Here is a 19,004-nt window from a genome sequence, read left to right as displayed (position 1 = left end):
ACGCCATGTTGCCACAGTGACCTGCAGAAAAAATCTGGTTAAAAACCTAGTTACGGGAGTTCCTGTTGTGGCTCAGCAGGTTAAAGACACAACGTTGTCTCTGTGAGGATGAGTTCCATCCCAAGCCTCACTCAGTGGGTTAAGGATCCAGCCTTGCTACAAGCTGTGGCCTAGGTCGCAGATGCAGCTCGGATCCGGCATTGCTGTGGCTGTGGCATAGGCTGCAGCTGCAGCTCTAGTTTGACTCCTAGCCGGAAAACTTCCCTATGCCACAGGAGCAGCCGTTAAAAAAAAAAAAAAAAAAAAAAATCTAGTTACAAGTCATAGTCTTCGTTCTGCTCTGTTCTGATCATAAGAAAATTCCGTCATAAGTTAATCGTAAGAAAATCATAACTTATTTATTCCTGTATGAAATGGGAATGAGAGTAGTCCCTTCCTAAGATTTCAGTCAGGTTAATGCGATACAGTAAGTGGAAATGCCTGGATTTTAAAAATAGAAGTCTCTCTCAGTAGAGGGGACGATTAAGAAGACTCCAAAGAAACAGCTAGTTACAATCCAGTCCTGCATCAGATTCCCATATATCTTCCCAGAATACCCTGAAGTTTTGGAGTTCCCGTTGTGGCTCAGTGGTTAACGAATCCGACTAGGAACCATGAGGTTGCGGGTTCAATCTTTGGCCTCGCTCAGTGGGTTAAGGATCCGGCTTTTGCCATCGTCTGTAGCTTTGGATGTCCAAAAAACTGTTAGATTAACCTTTTAGACTAAGACGAAGCCCAGCAAGAAATTAGGATTCAGGTAGTTTTTCAGAAGGTGAAACAGGTGTGCTTACAGTTCTGTTATCCTAGGAGTCTCCTGTAACAGACTCCCACAGGTGAGGGTTTGTGAGCTCTTGAAGGAGAACAGCAAAACACCACTTGGGAAATAAAATCACACTGTCCTGGGCATTCCAGCACTTCCCAGGCCGGCCTCCTTTCGGCACCGTTCCTTTCTGTAATCCCACCCTCCTCTCAGCCCTGGCACATAGTCCCATGAACATGCCACCTGCCTTCTCTCTCTCTGGCCCCATCCTTTGGCTGCTCAGTTTATTTTTTCCACATCCTCACCCTCTTCCAGTTCCAAGCTAAATAACCCTCACAGATGGCTTGTTCCATCAAAGCTGTTTAAGAACACAGGACAGTGAACTGGGGTCCAGAAGGAGCTGCCAAAGCCCGAGGCTGCCCTTCCTACGGAGGCCCAAGACAGCTTTGTCGTCAGCTCCCTAGAAGTCCACAGACAGGGAGCAGAAAGGCTGGCAGGTGGGGTGGTGGAATGTCTCTTTAACACTATAATCCTCCAGCAGCTAGCAACTAGTTCTCACTTAGATTTACAAGTCAGAACCTGGAGCCGGATACACGGCGGACTCCATTTTCCACAGGAGACCGAGCGCTTTGTAGTTGGCATTTCTCCCCCACTTTTTACAGCGTGGAAACCCAGCAGGAAATGGCAGTCCCATTTGTGTTTTGGACCGTGGTTTGAGTCCTTACTAAACCTCTTTGTGAGCTCCTGGAGAGGGCTAGATCCCTGCTCTGCCTGACCCGAAGGGCAGTGTTCCCAGCTGTCAGCACATCCTTGGGAAGAGGGTGAACCTCAGACGCCTGTTAGAAATCCCGCAGATGAGAGAAGACCCAGAGTGTCACTCTTTCTTTCCTGTCAGCAAGGACATGTAAGTTCCCTGTCTGCCTTGTCATCAGCTTTGGAACACTTTTCTCCGATGTTTCCCCGTATGCAGTGGTCTGCAGGCTTCTGCCCCTCGTCTTGATCCTGCACCCGCCTTCCCTCTGTCATAATTGGATGGGTCTGGTTAATCTTGGCCCGGTGACAAGGCAGACGGCCTTTTCCTTGTCCTCACAGTTAACTCCTGTGGGACTTAAGACCTCTCTGGTCATGGTCTCCCTCTCTCGCTCTCTCGCTGCCTGCCCCCTCCCTCGCCCCTCTCACCGGCAGCCTGTGTAGACTCCCCTGAGGTCACTGAGGGAGGGCGGGTGGGCTGCTGCGTCCGAGTCCCTCTTCCCTCAGTGAGCAGAGGTCCCTTGAGAGACCCCCTTCCTTCCTCCCCGAAGAGCCACGTTGGAGGCTTATCTTCTTGAACGTGGGCATAGCAGGGCAGGGAGCAGCAGCATGTGTGGAGCGGTCTGACCAGACACGGAGGTTAACTCTCAGCTGGAGAGAGCAGACAGTTGTAATAGCTTCCCCAGGAAAGAGCAGAAGAGAAAGAAAAAAACATTCTGGGGCCGGGAAGTACGCCCTGAGAACTCAGTCAGAAATGAGCTTCTCCTCCCTCAGCCTGGTCTTTCTGCTGAGAAGGAAACTGTTGTCCTTTCTCTTCTCTGCCTTCACATGCTGCTCCAAGATCCAGTGCTGCCAGAGGAACAACACCCCCTGTTGCCTGCTTAGTAAACGTTTCTCAGACTGATGGATCTGGGGAGCCTTTGGGTGCCAGGTGGAAGGAGAGAGCTTTGATTTCTTTTGTCTCGTCCCCGTGCTCCTTGATAGCCCTTTCTCTTTACAGTCCATCCAGGGTCCAAGACTGTAGTGCAGAGAACTTTCTGGGGCCACTCACGCGTAGCCTTAACTTGGCATCCGGTGGTGACTGGTTTCCCATGTTCATTCAGTGCATCGGCTGAGCAGCTGAGGTCTTGCCCTGCTGTGTCCAGGGAGATGAAGTAAACTGGATGTGGACGATAGACTCCTTTTAGGGTAGATATTCTGAGAAGTTTTTCATTTCACTGTCTCTGTTCTTGCCTGTAGCTTAGCCAAGCACCCATTTGGTTTGTGTGCATCTAAATGTGTTCTTCAGAACTGTTTTATTTTGTCCTGGAGGTGAGCCTTTGGGCTGCTGAGCCCGGAGGAGGGGGCAGGACTTGAAGAAGGTCCTGGAGGATCCTTTCTCCAAGAGTGCCATTACTTCCTAAGAGGCTCTGTAGTATAATGGACTGAGCACAGGCTTCAGTGTAAGACAAATGTGGGTTCAAATCCCAGCCTCACCACTTACTGCATGTGTGTTTCCTTTGGGCTTCAGTTTCTTCTTCCTCTTTCTATCTCCCAGGATTACTGTGATAATGAGATGAAATAGCCTAATGCCTAGCAACATTCAGCCACCGCTTCATCTCCACCGCAGCTTTCCCGGTAAAATGGGATATTTCAGCCACTGAGAAGCTGTGACCCATGAAAACTGCAGAAGAATTACTGACTTGTTCTACTTGCCACTACCCTGAAGCTCCTTAATGAGCTTCTTGCAAGCTCATGAGTTTTTGTTTCTAGAACGCGCCGTGCCCTGAGTTTGTTCAGTTTTCTTTTTCACTCATGAGGACTTCTTTCATGATCAGTTCCCAAGGGCTTTGGAATGTCTGGGTGGTGGTTCTCCTAGAAGGCAAGCCTGCTTCCTCTGGGCCGCCCCAGAGGCCTTGCTGGCCGACTGATCTCCAGAAACTGCTCCTTACCTGTCTGCACCTTCGCTTTTCCTAAGCAACATTTCCTGGCTTCGGATCTTGTGAGCAATTATCCAGAAAGTGTGTCCTCAGCCTCCTACAGGGCACACAGGTTTGCCTCGTACCCTCCAAGTGGCGTGGAGGGAGCTGCAGGGTGTCAGGGGCGGCCATGGGAAAGAAACGGCTCCCAGAAAGAGCACAGTGTCTGAGCCAGCAGCTCCCACTGCCTGCTGGAGCAGGCTCAGTGAGGCCGCTGACAAGAGTCTTCAGAACACTAAACAGGTGATTAAAACATCAGTATAAGTCTTTCCAAACCTCACAGAAAGCCAAAAAACTTAGTTTGGACACCAACAGAAATTTTCCGCTCTGGAGCTTTATAAACTGGTCTGCTGTTCCTTCCTCTGCTCTGTGGCCAGAGGGGAGCTCTGTGCTAATGATTCCATAAAACCCTCCAAGTCTTCCCGAGCCGCTTATCGCATGAGCAGAACCTATACCACCTTTTTCCATCAGGCATTAGCCCCAGGCTCTCACTGTTAGTTCGGACTCTGCATCATCAACCCTTCCTTCAAAAAATGGCCCAGCCCAGCTCTTGGCACTGTCTCCACGACAGAGCTGAGCTCCGCATCAAGGTCAGTGGCAGCACCGTCTTTCCTCTCCTCCTTTCCAAGATGACTGCCCAGAGTCCTAGAAACCTGTGAAAACGGAAAGAGACCTTCAGAATCCTCTGCACTTTGCAAACAGGTTCGGTAACTTGCCCCAGATCACACAGGAGAGCCGGAAGTAAGGGTTCCCCCAGACGCTGCTTTCCCAGACCTGGAGCATGTCAGCTTCCCCAGAGAAGGGCGACAAGCCCAGGAGGAGCTCCGTCTTCACAAGGGCAGCAGCAGAAGACTGCCCCTTCGAGTTCACGATGAGCTCTTTCTTGCTGTGGAGCTTGCGAGAGTCTCTGCCCAAAGCACAGGTCGATGCTCGGGACCCGTTGAGAGCTGGGGACAGTTGGGATGCTGATTAAGAGCAGGGGCACGTTACAGCCCCTCTGCCCACCAGCTCCCCAACCTCGAGCAAGTTACTTAGCTTCTCTGTGCCTTGATTTCCTCATCTGTAACATTGAGATAATGACAGCACCTACCTGGCGGGGCTGTCGCAGGGAGCAGATGAGGTGGTGCATGAAAGCTTTTGGGCACAGCCTGGCATGGAGCAGCTGTTCACGCAGTGTCAGCCTTGACAGCGGAGGGTAGTGAAGCGCGCAGCGGGCTTTGTGGTTGTGCCTCAGAAGCTCCAGGGGTGCCCTTGCAGAAAGCGATTCTGGTGGAGTGGCAAGAACATTGGCTAGGACGTCATTGCATCTGGCTTCAGATCTCATTGAAGTTACTCAAGTGTTGGTTTTTTTTTAAATCTCTATCATTATCTGAAGGTTATAGTAACTGCTTCATAGGGTGCTGAGGATTTTCAGATTCCCAATAGCTATGAAAAATGTAACATTTTTTTTTTTCTGTATCTTAGCTAAAATAGAGTTGCATTTGAAGAGTGAACTAAACTGGTGACCACCTTCCCTTAGTCTTCTAGCCTTTAAACCAGTGATTCTCAGAGTTCCCAGGTGGTGGCAGTGGGCTAAGGATCCAGCATTGTCAGTGCCATGGCTTGGGTCACAACTGTGGTGCGGGTTGCATCCCTGACCCAGGAACTTCCACACGCTGTAGGCACAGCCTGAAAAGGGCAGTGATTCTCCAGCTTCAGTGTTCACAGGTACTCGGAACACTTGTTTAAAGTACACATTCCAAGGCCCTATCCCCAGAAATACGAATTTATTTGGTCCAGAGTGGAGTCCAGGAATCTGCTTTTTTAACAAGCTCACTGTGTGATTCTGATGCACATGGATTTTGAAATGCCTCTTGAAGGTCCCATTGTGGCTCACTGGTAATGAATCTGACTAGTATCCATAACGATGTGGGTTTGATCCCTGGCCCTGCTCAGTGGGTTAAGGATCTGACATTGCCATGAGCTGTGGTGTAGGTCACAGACATGGCCCAGATTTAGCGTTGCTGTGGCTATGGCATAGGCAGGCAGCTGTAGTTCCGATTTGACCCCTAGCCATATGCCATGGGTGTGGCCCTCAAAAGACAGTCAGTCAATCAATCAACTGATCAATGTTTTTTAGTGCCCAGAGATAAAGAAAGGGGAACTCCTATTTTTGAACTTATATGTGCTAAGCATTTGCCTTACTTACACCTTACCAAACTATAAATAAACTTTAGCTAGTTAACTTTAGTTAGCAAAGCCTGTCCTTGTCTCCAGCCATCAGTGCTTGAAAGAGAGTAAGTCTCGCGTCTTGCCGAGGTATGTTGTGCTTTGCCCTGGGGCAACAGCCTGCAGTTAAGACAAGGCAGGACATGCCCAGAGCTTGGCTTTTAGTGGTCTCTTATTTCAAACTAGAAACTCTGTAGGCAGCCTGTTCAAAAGAGAGCACCATCCCTTACTGAGCCCAAACCTCCCTGGAGAACACCACCCAAAGCAGAAAAGGCATCTCCAAGGGTCCAGGGTGTTGGTGTTGGACAATACAAGGAGCCTGATGCTCAGTGTACAGAGCGGCTGGCAGCCCCCTCCGTGATCACGATGTCCTCTGGAATTGTCCTCAGGTCCTGAGGCTGCCATCAGCCACGTGTGGTCAGTCATCCACATCGTCCAACCACCCATAGTGTATATTAGGTGCTGCGGATACATTTTTCTTTAAATAAACACACACACACATGTACAAATTACAGTGCCTGTCCTCAAGAGTCTTACTTAGGAGAGGAAACAGGACCGCTTAATGGGAGAAAGATACTGCAAAGCATAAACAGATCAAAACAGATTAAATTTATGGATGTCATGAACTTGAGAGGGAATCCGTTCTCAAATGACAGGTTAAGGACTCAAAGAGAACTTGATAGGCTACAATGAGGAGTAAATAATTACCTGAAATCAAATATGAATACATGTAAAATCCTACTTGATCAGGAAAAACTCAGCTGCGCACGACACGTAACATGCAGCACAGTACTAAACAATAGGGTTTTATAGCGCGAGGAGGCCTCAGCGAAGGGGCGTCATGGGAGGAACAGTGGAGGGTTTGCACGCAGTGGGGGGAGGTAGCAAGTAGCCACATGTGCGAAAACTCCTTGGGGAATCTGTTGATAAAAGCTCACAACATGTCATGAGGGCCAAGTGGTGAAGAATAAAACCCGCGCCGTCTCGGCCTCTTCGCAGGGTCGAGGTGTCCAGGGCCGAGTGAGGGAGAGCTGTGTGCTCTGTTCTCTGCCGCCAGATCACACGTGGGCACGCTCTCCAGGAGCCACATCCGTCTCAGTGAAAGTCTTCGTGGAAGGAATAAGCAGGATGTTGAGGAGACCTTGAAATGAGGCACAGTGGAAGGAAGTGGGACTGTTTAGCCTAGAGAAGGTATAACACAGCAGACTTCAAAAAATTTAAGGCCAGTCGGGTAAGAGAGTGAGTTTTTGTGACCCCAGAGAACAGAATTAGAAGCACTAGGAGGCATATTTGGGCTTAAAAGGGATAAACATTTCTACCAATTAGAAAAGTCCAGAAGTGGAATGAGTTCCTAGTTAGGCAGGGACCCCCCCCCCCTTGTAGATTCATGACAGGAACGACCTCTCGTACCTCATGGTCAGGCCTGGAACTTAATAGGGAAAAAGATGTTAAGTAGGTGATAATAAGAATTACGTGTTTCTTAAACATGACGTGATGACGATTTTAAAAGCTTCCCCAGGGTCTTGAATCCTCTCCCTACAACCTATTCCGAAAGGCTTGGTCACTGGGTGATGTCGTAGCAGAGGTTTAGGGTGGCTCTGAGTGATGGGTGCCTCACTCACGGCCTCTGAGTAGGGAGGTGTTGACGGAGGAGGCCTAGCCTGTAGGAGCTGAAGGGCCAGGCGTGGGTGGGGAAGGAGTTGGTGTCGGGCTGCTGTGGAATCCCTTGTGGCCCCAACGTCTTGTGACGTCAAGGGCTGCGTCTGCCTTGTTCTCTCCTGTGGGCCGGTGGGCTGGACAAAGACATCTTGATTTTTTATCAAACTTAAAGGAAGGCAAGGATATGAATTAATTGCATAAAGGTGAAGGCCCTGTAGGTTCAGGGGATAATCTGTAAAGTCTCAGAAGTACCAAGGGGGCAAATGGCACACAGGGGAATGTTGAACACGGTTGCCTGGGCCTGGAGTTGGGGCTTAGGGACTAACGGCGAGATGAGAGAGGTGATGTACAGTTGGGGGGGGGGTGATGTGCAGTGGTGGGGGGAGAAGGGAGAGGGGTGTGCTTGGGGGGGTGATGTGCAGTGGGGAGGGAGAAGGGAGAGGGGATGTGCTGTGGGGAGGGCGTGCACGGACCACGGAGAGCGCCGAGACTGGGACTTTATCCGGTGGCAAGGCTGAGCCCGAGGATGCTCCATCCGACTTCCTCAGGACGCATCTGCCTGAAAGAGATAAAGGAGCAGTGCCCCCATCGCTACAAAGAGCTCTTCTCCCTGGGCTACCTTTTCCTCTCCCTAGAGGGAGGAGAATTCTGCCCTCCTGAGTACTGTAGGTAATGGGGGGGTGCCTATTTCTCTCTTGAAATGAGGAGTCTTTGATGCACCTGTTCGGCATATGCCCCATCCCCCCTACCACATTTTGAGGGTCTGGAATGGCCTAGTGCACACACTAGGCACTTAGTTCAGTGTGTGTTGAATTGGATATTGACTGGACGCATGGAACACGGCAGGTCTCAGCATTCTTCCACCCACACATAAAGTAAACAAGACCAGGAACAAATTGGGTGAAGGAGCCTATGCACGACCCAAGGAGCGCTGATCCTGGCTGTCTGGAAGGCAAGTAGGAAAGTGGCTCAGAGCAACCAGAGCGTGAGATACGCTGCTCCCAGCCCACAGCTAACCAGCAGTGTAGAAACAGACTGTGTGTGGATATTTGCAGCCTGAGACGGACTCAGGCCTTTCCTCCCCAGGGGCTGAGCTCGTAGCCTCCCCTGCTGGTTCAGTAAGTGAGGGCCCCAGCGCCTGTGCTCCAGGTTTCAGACCAGCTGAAGCCAGCCAGACCTGAAAGGCTTGTGTTGGCAGTGCCAGTATCCGCCCCAGCCCCTGCCAGTGCGGGCGGCTGCTCCCAGAGCACGCTGTCGGGGAAGCGGATTGGACTGCAGCCCGAGCTCCCGCTGCCTATAGCTTGCACTGTGCGACTCGCTCACTGTTGAGAATGCACCTTGCTCGTACAGCCGGAGCTCAGAGCTCCAGAAAAAGATAGTTTCTTTCCGTGAGGGAACAGCTCAAGAAGGGCCAGCTGTCTTCTTCCCGGGAGAGCCCAGACTCCTCTCTGACTTTCTTTAGAATGTCCCAGCTCAGGAATTCAGGTGGGTAGAAAATGCCACAGGGGGGATTTTGTCATCATTTCTCTGGTATTGAAAGAGCCAGAGCGAGGATCCAGCTGGTCTCATTTACAGAGGATACCATTAACAAACGCAGAGCCACCACCCACACGCCAGTGTGGCGGGGCCAGACCGGCTAGGGAGTGGTGGTGGTCACGGGATCTTATTTCTGATGTGTGCGTTAGTGCCGTGCATGTGCTAAAGCCCAGGCCCTAGGGGCCCGCCCCTCCGGAGTCCTGTAGAGTGCGTGTGTGCCTGTGGTCCAGGAATCTTTAGGGAATAGGAAGAGGGGCAGCTGCGGAGAGGCCGGGCCCATTCTCTACCATGTGGTTTGCCCAACAGCCTGGCTCCAACACCTTAGCTCAGAATAAACTATTTCAGCAGCTTCCACAGCCAGGTGAGCATTCCAGGGCCTCTCCCCTCAGCCCCAGGCTGCATGCCAGCCCCACACTTCCTTCCTTACCTCTGAGTCTGGCTTCCACGAGTCTTAGTGGTGTCAGGCAGAGTACCTTTCCTGCCTCTGAGCAGAATGAGGCAGCAGCAGAGAGGAAAAAACATAACAGTCACTCATTTACTGAGCACTTTCTGGGTTCAGGCACCTTGCTAAATATTTGATATGCATTATCTCTTTTAAACAACTTGAGCTGAGGCTCAGAGACGTTAAGTAACTTGTCTAGGGACACACAGCTAGGAACTGGCAGCTAAAACCTGAACTTAGGTCTCTCTGACTATGAAGGCCAGGCCCTTGACCCAACTCCCTATTATTGCCTCTCCCTGCCTCTTTCCAGAATGGACCTGTTTTTCCTTCTGTACCTTCTCCCCACCAGTGTATGTTCCACACCTGTGTTCTCCTGACTCTCCTCCCGTGTGAACATAATCTCCCTCGCAGTAGCCAGGTACCCCTACCCTTTGGAATCTTCAGTAAAACTAAGGGAGTAGCCTCTCTTCCACCCCTGCCACCAGCAAATCTTCCCCCCTAACCATTTGCCAGTTCCCACACTTCTCTGGGAAATTTAAGGCCTGTGTGCACTCACACACCTACACACACGTGTACACACACCAGGGGTAGGGAGAGGTATGGGGGAGCTCGCAGGCTGCCATCCACTCTGAACAGGCATCTGCCTTGCCAGCTGGTTGGTAATGGCTCACGCTGCCTCCACTAAGAAAACAGCTGTTGGGACCAGCCATGTGGGATGATGTGGCTGCTGTGGGGTGGGGTGGCTGATGATGTTAGCGTTTTGTCTTGTGACCCATTGACCCCTCAACTAGCACAGACCAACTGTGGGGCTAGGGGTGGCTGGGTCTGGACCAGGGGATCAAAAGTGACTGAGGGGAGTTCCCTCTGTGGTGCAGCCAGTTAAGTATCCAGCATGGTCTCTGAGGCAGCATGGGTGCGATCCCCAGCCTGGCACAGTAGGTTAAGGATCCGGCATTGCCACAGCTGTGGCGTAGGTTGCAGCTGTGGCTTGGATTCGATATCTGGCTGGGGAACTTCATATGCCGCAGGCACAGAAAAGACAAAAAAGAAAAGTGACTGAGGGAGAGGCCTGTGCTTAGCTGTCTTGTGCAGGAATGAGGTCCTGCTGCTGCAGGGATGGGGGTGAGTCACCCCCTGACTGAGTGGATGCCTTTGGACTGGATGCCCGGGGTTTGTCAGGATCTGCATCTGGCACAAGGACCCATGCCTTTCGCCTTGTCCACTTTGTCATTTGGCGCCTGCCAGGTTCGTCCTTTCTCTCCCCACTGACCCGTGAGCCCTCTCCCAGTTCAGTCACAGTCTGTTCTGATTCAGCTAGGCTGGGGATGTCCGTCTCTCGCTCCTGAGCTACTGCCTCTGCCTTCAGAGTGATTGTGCATCCTCATGGCCAGCTTCCTCCTGCCTGGAAACCCCTCCCCTTAGGAATGTGAATAAACCGTTTCCACTGTCCTCCTGCTCCAGAGGATTCCCTGTGTATGAACTCACATTGGCAGACCTCTTCGCAGGCTGACCCACCCTTGACCACGATGGAATTGTCCTGCCCACCCTTCAGTCTCCTGTGAGGGACTGCATATAACTAGAGGTTCCTAGTTTGGGAATACACTCAAGTCTGAATTCAGTTTCTTATAGCCAGTCCTGTAGACTTGGCTCGTTAAAGATGATAATTAACCCATTGCTAATTGACCTCAGAAGCCAGCCAAGCATCCTGTATTTTACCAGCCTTGGTAGTGGATTTGTAGGCTATGCTAAGGTTTCTTAATAATCTGTAAGACTTCACTTTTCTGTCTGCATCTTATTTGCTCTAAGGACATTCTGTAAAATTAACAAGCTATAAAGTTTGATTGAAGGTTTCAACAAATGTGAGAATAATTGGCTCCATTTAGAGAAACAAGAAAAACAACCTGTAAACTTGAGTTTGTAGGGGAAAACCCATGTGATTTTTCTCTGTAACCAGAGGAGCAGTAGCAAGCAGGACTTTTTAAGACCAGAAAGAGTAGAACTGGCTGATAGTGCACATTTAAACTCTGACTCCCCCAAACCAAAGGTTCAGAAAAAGAAATTTTGCAAAATCTAACCAGCCACTGTGATGCTCGAGCCTTCCAGGAGGCCTGTTGGAGAAAACAGGGATGCAGTAAAGACAGAGGAGTCCCTTGTCCCTGGACTTGGATCCAGAGCGCTGGGCCAGCACGCGACCCCTCCTCCTGGGCCCTGGCTGGATCCGCGGTTTTCTCCCTTCCCTGTGGCTCGTGTTAAGTCTTACAACTTTACATCCGTCCGTGGCGTGTGGTGCTCAGTTCCTTTTCTCTCTCTGGCCCTCCACCGCATAAGACAGCTTAGATCTCCTTTTCTGTTCCTGCCCAGGCATCTCTGCCCGGGCTGGGCTGGTCCCCTGCCAAGTGGCTACAGACAGTTGCCAGTTTTCAGAGTGCACCACTCTTGGCTTATCCTCCACCCCACCTAAGATACCCCAGGCAGGTAGCCCAGCCTGCCTTCCTCTTCTCTCTGGCCCTTGAGGTTTCTTCCTGCTTTCCTCAAGACCTAACCTTCCGCCGAGCTCCACTTCCACTTACCCTGTGCAGGCTCGCGTTCTCTCTCTAAGGAACTGAGCCTGGGACAGGACGGGCTGCCGTATCGCCTTGCCACATCTCACTTTCAGTTTTCCTTTCTGCTTGGTTCTTTGCGTGTGGACCTGATCCGGGTGATAGCTGGAACCCTGAGGCTAGAGGTTTCAGTTCCCACTGATGGGGCGCGCTGCCTCAGATGGTCTTCAGGGGAAGGCAAAGGGGCTTTCTCTGGGTGCCTTTCTTTCGCCTCTTCCCTGACCCAGAGCCCCAGTTTTCTTTCCAGTTTTCTGACTGGTTTGTGTGAGACATTCCATCCGTTAACTTTGGAGCTCCTGGTGATCCCCTGCGCAGTGAGTCCCTCGAGAAGGACCATGCCTGCCCCTGAGAAGGTGCCAGTCTCATGTGCCCCAGGGTGTTCCCTGGCCAGCAACCTTCTACTCATCTCTAGGCCCCCTCCAGCCCCACCTGTTAACAGCCTGGGAAGGAGGCCTCTCCTGCCCAGCTCTTTCTCCTCTAGAGAGTCTAAAGTTTGCCCAGAGCTACAATGTACATACCACTTACATTCTCTGTTTTTCATTGATATAGAATGGAAAAATGTACTCATGAACAGAGCTCTTGTGGGGATTATGTCATAGACTTCATCTGGACTCCTCCTCTCCAAGTAGGGAGCCTTAGCTTTAACCCCTCTCCTACCAGAAAGCCCTCCTTGGCCCAAGATCATCTCGGAATCGGCTCTCTGTGGGTGGCTTCCTCTGTGGTGATGTCCCTTCTTAACATATTTAAACTCCCCACCACCACCAGCTCAAGTGCTGGATTCTTTGTTTAGGAGAAATCTACCCCATGGGGCTAGATTTCCTCCCACCTGAAAGCAGAATGCTTCAGCACACCGGCCACCAGGCTGGAGGCTGAAGGTTTCTCTCTGCCCCTGGACAAGCCCTAGACTTGATGCCTCTCAGTTCCCTACCGCCTCAGTAGCTCAAGCCTGTCCCTCACACCCCCAGTGCACTTTGAAAGCCAAGGAGACTCTACACCCTTGGCTGTCCTCCCCGCTAGTTGTATCACAAAGGAGAGGATACTCTTCCAAAACCCTGGGTGACTTTTCTCTCTCCAAACAGGTAGAATTCTTTTCAGGCCTCTTAGTACCAGCCCAGCAACCCCACTGGATCAAAGCTCTTTTGAGAATCATCCAGGAGTTCCCTTGCCCTAGGGGAGGAAGGCAAGGGAAACGGCCACAGCAGACAAAATCCCCAGGAAACCAGTTCCTTCTAAACTGGGCGAAAACTAGAATGGGGGACGGGGTGGGGGTGGTGGTGGTAGCACTCCTTTTTGTTTAGGAGTGTCCATGTAGAGGGCTGTTTCTCCTAGACCACTAAGGATGTACCGCAGGCAGGCTCAGGATGTCTGCATCCCTGGGTCCCGCTGTGCCCTGGAAACCCCCATCTCCAGGAGTCCCACGTCCACACATGTGGCCTTTCTCCCTCTTGGCCAGGAACCACACTTTCTTCCTGAGCCATTCAGCCTACCATCCAGCCCATGACCTGACAGGGGGAGCTCTCCGGCCTGCCTGTCCGCACACACTCCCTGGGCGCGCTCTCCTCTTCTGGGTGGGGTTCCGCCGTACTCAGCAGGGGTGCTAGCCTACCTCTAAGCATCCAGGTGATGCCGAGGACCACTATCAGGTGTTTCTCTCTCCTCCTCTAACCCCTAACCGCCCCTCCCCTCCTTTCAGCGACAGCAGACTCACTCCGAAAAGGAAAAGTCCTGGACCCATTACATAATTATCCATAGTGCAAGCAGTAGCTGGGGCGTAAGGTCAGAGGTCATAGTGGGGTCAGGTGGCTGACACACACTGTAACGACAAGGTGGTTAAAATTAGACCACAGAGAGGAAACTGGCAGTCTTGTGGAAATGCAGAAGTTTCCTCTGCAAGTGAGAGGCTGGGGATGCAGGGAGGCCACTGTGCGTGCTGCCTGCCAGGCTATTACTCATTTCAGCTCTGTTCTTTAATGCCTTTTAGCCCCTGCTTCTGTATTTCTAGCCTTCCTCATCACATGTTTGAATGCACGCGATGGAGCCCATGGTTACCTGCCTGGCCTAAAAAGAGCTGCTTTCCTCCTTCAAGGAGGTAGGCCCAGGACTGGGTACCCCAAGCTCAAGACAGCTGTCCTTTCCTAAGCCTTTTCTAGGTAGCTGAGCACCTGTTAGATCCGCCGCCCAGGTGGTCGAGGTACTCAGCCAGCGATTCGAGCCTCCCAGGCAGGGAGGGTGGCAGGATGGCTCAACGGGTGGCAGAGGATGGAGTCGGGGAGCACGTGGTTGGCTGTCGTGTGCTGCATGTTCCCTGGCCAGCCCGCTGCCACAGTGCTGTTCATTTCCATGGTCTCCTGGAGGATTTTGGGTCACGCCTGCCTCATCTGCTCCCCGTGGTACCCAGCCAGCTTCCCTGCTCCTGTCAGTCCTTACCGTGAGCCTCCTGAGAGTCCTGCTTGTCCGTAGCACGCCTTGCCAGGGAAGTAGGAGAGGTGCGAGGTGTAGTCTCTGCCACCAATGGAGTTCTCATCCAGGCGAGGACGAGATAAAACAACACGCAAGCAGTCAGAGCACGTCTCCGGGATTAGTGACTTCACTGTGAGGTGCAGCCAGGGAAGTCACGTCCCGTCACAGGCTGGGAAACATGGGCTCTGAGCGGGGGTTAGAGCCGCTGGTCATGGAGGGGCCGCCACCCTGTGGCATATCTGGCCACTGAGGTGTTTCCCTATTCGAGTGGACTTTACCACTTGGGTGCCTCTGATCAAACAGGGCCCCTTTTCTCCCTTGCTGAGCCAGGGGACCCCAGAGGCCAGGGATGAAGAGGAGGGCATGAGAAGGTGCAAAGCAGGTGGGTTTGCAGGTGAGGGCATGCATGTGTGGTCTTGCAGGAGAAGGACCCAGACAGGGTGACTAGGGAACTTCATCTGAGACACGAATTCGATGATTGCTCGAGGCATGGAATTTCATTTCAGTTAAATCGGCCACAGCTTCTCCGACAGCACTGGCTTACATGCTGATGTGGCCTCGTGGGAGCAGGATGGCCTGAACCTCGAGAGGAGGAGAGCTTGGCGAAACACCCCCTGCTTTGCCTGTCTCCCTTCTGACAACAGCTTCCTGCTGGACCCCAGTCTCTTGAGCATGAGAAGCTCTTAGGTGGGGCAGGAACCTGTCAGGGGAAACCCGAAATGATCTGGCTGAAATGAAACAGCCAAGAAAGCCCTCATCATTCATTTTGCACTCAGGCTGAAAGTTCTCCTTTTGTGAGTCTGGCGAGAGGGGAGCTGAGAGCAGAACGGAGAGTGGCAGTGAGGGGTACTAGAAAGCCGGGTTCGGAAGTTCCTGTTGTGGCTTAGCAGTAACAAACCTGACTGGTATCCATGAGGACACAGGTTTGATCCCTGGCCTCGCTCAGTGGGTTAAGGATCCGGCGTTGCCGTGAGCTGTGGTGTAGGTTGTAGACATGGCTTGGATCTGGCGTGGCTGTGGCTGTGGCGTAGGCTGGCAGCTGCAGCTCCGATTCAACCCCTAGCCTGGGAACCTCCATATGCTGCAGGTGTGGCCCTAAAAAGACAACAAAACAAAACAAAACAAAAAGCCGTGTTCTGTGAAAGCCACCGTTTTGTGCTCCGTCCTTCCTTCTATCAGTTCCGTACCAACTTAGAAGAATTTAATTTACTCTTTATTAGGACTTCAGGAAGAGAAAGGCAAATCCTGGAGGACCCGTGTCGTTGGTCCTGGGTTGTCTGCTACCCCAGAGGTGACCTAAGGGGAGATGGTGGTGACTCTTCCTTCAGGAGGTCTCGGCCCTCGACTCGTCTCACACATGGGCTCCCACCCACTCTCTCCACCTCCCTTGCTCAGTTGACGCGTTTCTCATGTGCCCCTTGGCCAACAAACATTGTCTCTCATCTTCCCTTTCAGAAAATGCTGTTTTTCTTCTCTCCCTCTCGCCCTGTAGGTTATTGCAGCCGACTGCAAAAGGGTCACAGTACTGAAGTATTTTCTGGAAGCCCTTTGTGGACAAGAAGAGCCTCTGCTGGCATTCAAGGGTGGAAAATATGTGTCAGTGGCACCCGTCCCAGACACCATGGGAAAGGAAATGGGAAGCCAAGAGGGAAAACAACTGGAAGATGAGGTACGATGCGGGAAGAGCCCGCTGTGGCTGAGGGAAGGCCCCCTGGCCCCCACCACCCTGCTCTGCCCAGGCTTCAGCGTCTGCCCCTGGTTATTTATAACCACTCAGAGCGGGGGCCATGTTGACGTGACCAGCCAGCTTCTCAGGAGTGCACTCTGCTGGTGCCCCCTCCTGCCAGTCCCACCCCAGTGCCTCCATCTCACTCTGCTACGAGTTCCAGATGCTTCTTTTTAATGTTACATTGGAGGAGAAGGGAGGGAAAGAAAGAGTTTAATAATGTGCAGCTCTGGAGGCTTAGGAAAGGGAGTGGGGGGGAGTGTTAGGGTTCAGGCTGAGGATCAAGTTTATGGATGTGTGGAGCTCAGTGCAGCACAGGCCTGACTGCAGCCTCCAGCACACGTACAGGAAGAGCTGACATTGCTGGCCCCGTGTGGAAAATCACCCCCCCACCCGGCCTACCCTCCCTCCCTGCTCCCTCCCTCCTGCACATCCTGATGTGATTAAGGAATTCTCCTCTTGTTTGTTTGCCCTTGGTTGTTCCTGTAGCGCTTGCTTCAGTCCAGAGTGCATGTATGGGTGTGCGCACACCCGCCAGCCTGGGTGCCCACCCCTGCCAAACTCCCTGGCGGTGCCTTGCCATGCCCGCATGTATCTCTGGGGGTGACTGTTACTGTGGTTCTTAGAGTGCTGGGTTTGTGTGTCAGTTTAAGTTGAGCACCACTGCCAGCTCTCCTGCTGTCTGTGGGTTCTGAGGAAATGTGAGTGTGGACGGTGTCGGTGCATGAGTGCATTTGCTGCTGCTGCCAGCTGCCCTGCTGTGCATCTGGGTGTGTGCACTTTGCCTGATGGTCGACTCTTTCCTTCTTTTTGCCCCACAGTTAAAGACAGAGGGAACTTAGGTGGGAAGGAACGTGGGACTTAAGGGACGGAAGCGATTCTAGCCAGAGGCCAGGTCACCCGTAGGCCAACCCAGTCATTTGGCCCACAGCAGTCTCCAGCGCCTGGTGGAGCAGGGTGGGGTGTGGGATGAAATCAGCAACAGGCCGGGGAAGCCAGCTGTCAGCTGGAAGCTGTCGTTTGTGATCTGAAGCGGTGATAGAATGGCCACCTTTGCTGCAGAGTCTTCAGAGCAGCAAAGTCTTGGCCAGGCTTCATCAGAATAGCTGGAGAACCCAAACCCCACCCCACCCCTGATGACACAAGGCTCAGCTTCCAGGATAGAGGTGGTTCCAGGGATAAAGCTGAGCCCATGATTCCAGACTCCAGATGCAACCTGGGCAGGGAGTAACGGGAAAGAATGAGCTGTCAGAATGGGAGGAGACAGTGGGGTTGCTAAAGCCGTCAGAGTGTCCAGGCTTCAGGCGGGACAGAGCAGTGCCACCCAAGCCCTGGGCACCGTGAAGGCAAGCGTGAGCAGGGTAGCGCCCCGGTCAGTTGTCAGAGGCACGCGTTCAGACCGAGGCAGCCAGTAGAGGTGGGCGAGGTGGCGCTCTAGGACTGCTGGAGGAAATGTCCTCGGCCCCTCTCACAAGGAGCAGAGCAGCTCTCCGTCCCAGGTCTTAGCTGGGCCACGCTCTCGCCCTCCTTCTAAGGCTTACTGACCAGGCAAAGGTTGTGACCCACGCCATGCTGCCCACTTCTTCCTTTTCCCACGAGCCTCCTGGGTTCCTTTATGTTAGTGGCCCCTGGGAAACCCTGCTTACCCTGCTCTGTGTAATTTCATAACCCTGCACTTCCTCGTTCACTGTGAGAGCTGAGCCAACCTCAGACAAGCCTCGCTGACCCTCCTCTGACCTCAGTCAGCTCAGTCCAAGTCCCATGATAACTGTGTCTCCCTGATCAGAGCAGATAGGGGCAGTGTCCCCCACAGACCAGCCAGGGACCCTGCTCCACTCATTCCAGTCCAGGTTAACCCCATGAACAGGAAGTGAATGTGCAATCTTCTTCCTTCCCATGGCCTGGGCCCCTCTGGAGGTGGGCCCTGTGACCTTGGAGCCTGCAGGTCGTCAGATGAGTGGTGACAGTGGACAACACCCCGACCCCTGAGGCCTCTTAGGATGATGGCAGTTCTGGCCCCATCCTGAGGTCTCCTCTCTCCCCAAACTGCAAGGCTGAGTCACTTAAGCTGATTGGGAGAGGAAGCGGAGGGGGGAGGGTCTTTCAGACATCATTCTTCATGAGCAGAACAGAGTCCTGCCAAATCACCTGTCCTCCCACCCCTAAATTTTGCTCCCAAGACACAGCATCACCTACCCACTCACACACTCTGCTGACCACTCTGAGCCAAGAGAGTCCATTGGAATATCAGCGAGATGGACAGAGGAAGGACGTGGCAGTCCATACTGAACAGGATCCCTGTGGGCCTGTGGGAGGCCGGGCGAAGCTGAGCTGCCGAGTCTGGGTCTGAGTCTGAGCTGCACAGGCCCCACCTGCGCTGCTTGGTGTTCATGTTAGGAGCACAGACCTTGCAATCAGACTCACTAAGGTTTGAATCCCTGCTCTGCTGCTTACTGGCTTTGTGACCTTGAGCGAATTGTTTAACTCTTTAGACCTCAGTTTTACTTTGTTTTTTTTGGCCACACCTGCGACATGCAGAAATTCCCAGGCCAGGAGTTCCCATTGCGGCTTAGCAGTAACGCAACTAATATCCATGAGGATGTGGGTTCAATCCCTAGCCTCACTCAGTAGGTTAAGGATCCAGTGTTGTGGTGTAGGTCGCAGACACAGCTTGAATCTGGCATGGCTATGGCTGTGGCGTAGGCTGGCAGCTGCAACTCTGATTTAACCCCTAGCCTTAGAGCTTCCATGTGCCACAGGTTTGGCCCTAAAAAGCAAAAAAAAAAAAAAAAAAAAAGAAAGAAAAGAAATTCCCCGGCCAGGGATAGAACCTGTGCCACAAGCAGTGACACCACCAGATCCTTAA

At 52.4% G+C, this 19,004-nt stretch overlaps 1 protein-coding gene and 1 long non-coding RNA gene across 11 annotated transcripts in view; one reads left to right on the top strand and one right to left on the bottom strand.

Annotated features, from left to right (window-relative positions):
• Positions 1–19,004, top strand: part of SMG6 (SMG6, nonsense mediated mRNA decay factor) — a 214,292-nt gene that overhangs the window by 175,512 nt on the left and 19,776 nt on the right. For all 7 annotated transcript variants that reach the window (XM_021067586.1, XM_021067587.1, XM_021067588.1 and 4 more), the window contains one exon: positions 15,905–16,081. In XM_021067586.1, coding sequence (XP_020923245.1) covers positions 15,905–16,081 — 177 coding nt within the window. The remainder of the gene's footprint in view (positions 1–15,904; positions 16,082–19,004) is intronic.
• Positions 383–15,255, bottom strand: LOC110256076. 4 transcript variants are annotated; one of them, XR_002337311.1, is made up of 7 exons: positions 11,923–15,254; positions 9,338–9,394; positions 7,848–7,933; positions 6,654–6,856; positions 4,598–4,773; positions 4,282–4,454; positions 383–4,160 (listed from the first exon to the last, which is right to left on the bottom strand). It is a non-coding gene; the product is annotated as an uncharacterized LOC110256076 (long non-coding RNA). The 4 variants fall into 4 exon arrangements; XR_002337313.1 differs by lacking the exons at positions 383–4,160; positions 4,282–4,454; positions 4,598–4,773 and adding an exon at positions 7,126–7,144 and having other exon boundaries at positions 6,304–6,856; positions 11,923–15,255; XR_002337312.1 differs by lacking the exons at positions 383–4,160; positions 4,282–4,454; positions 4,598–4,773 and having other exon boundaries at positions 6,304–7,144.

Source organism: Sus scrofa, chromosome 12 (assembly GCF_000003025.6).
Source record: "Sus scrofa isolate TJ Tabasco breed Duroc chromosome 12, Sscrofa11.1, whole genome shotgun sequence".
NCBI classification, from domain to species: Eukaryota; Metazoa; Chordata; class Mammalia; order Artiodactyla; family Suidae; genus Sus; species Sus scrofa.
The sequence above is the reverse complement of the archived record's forward strand: the minus strand, read 5'-3'. Positions and strand labels throughout refer to the sequence as shown.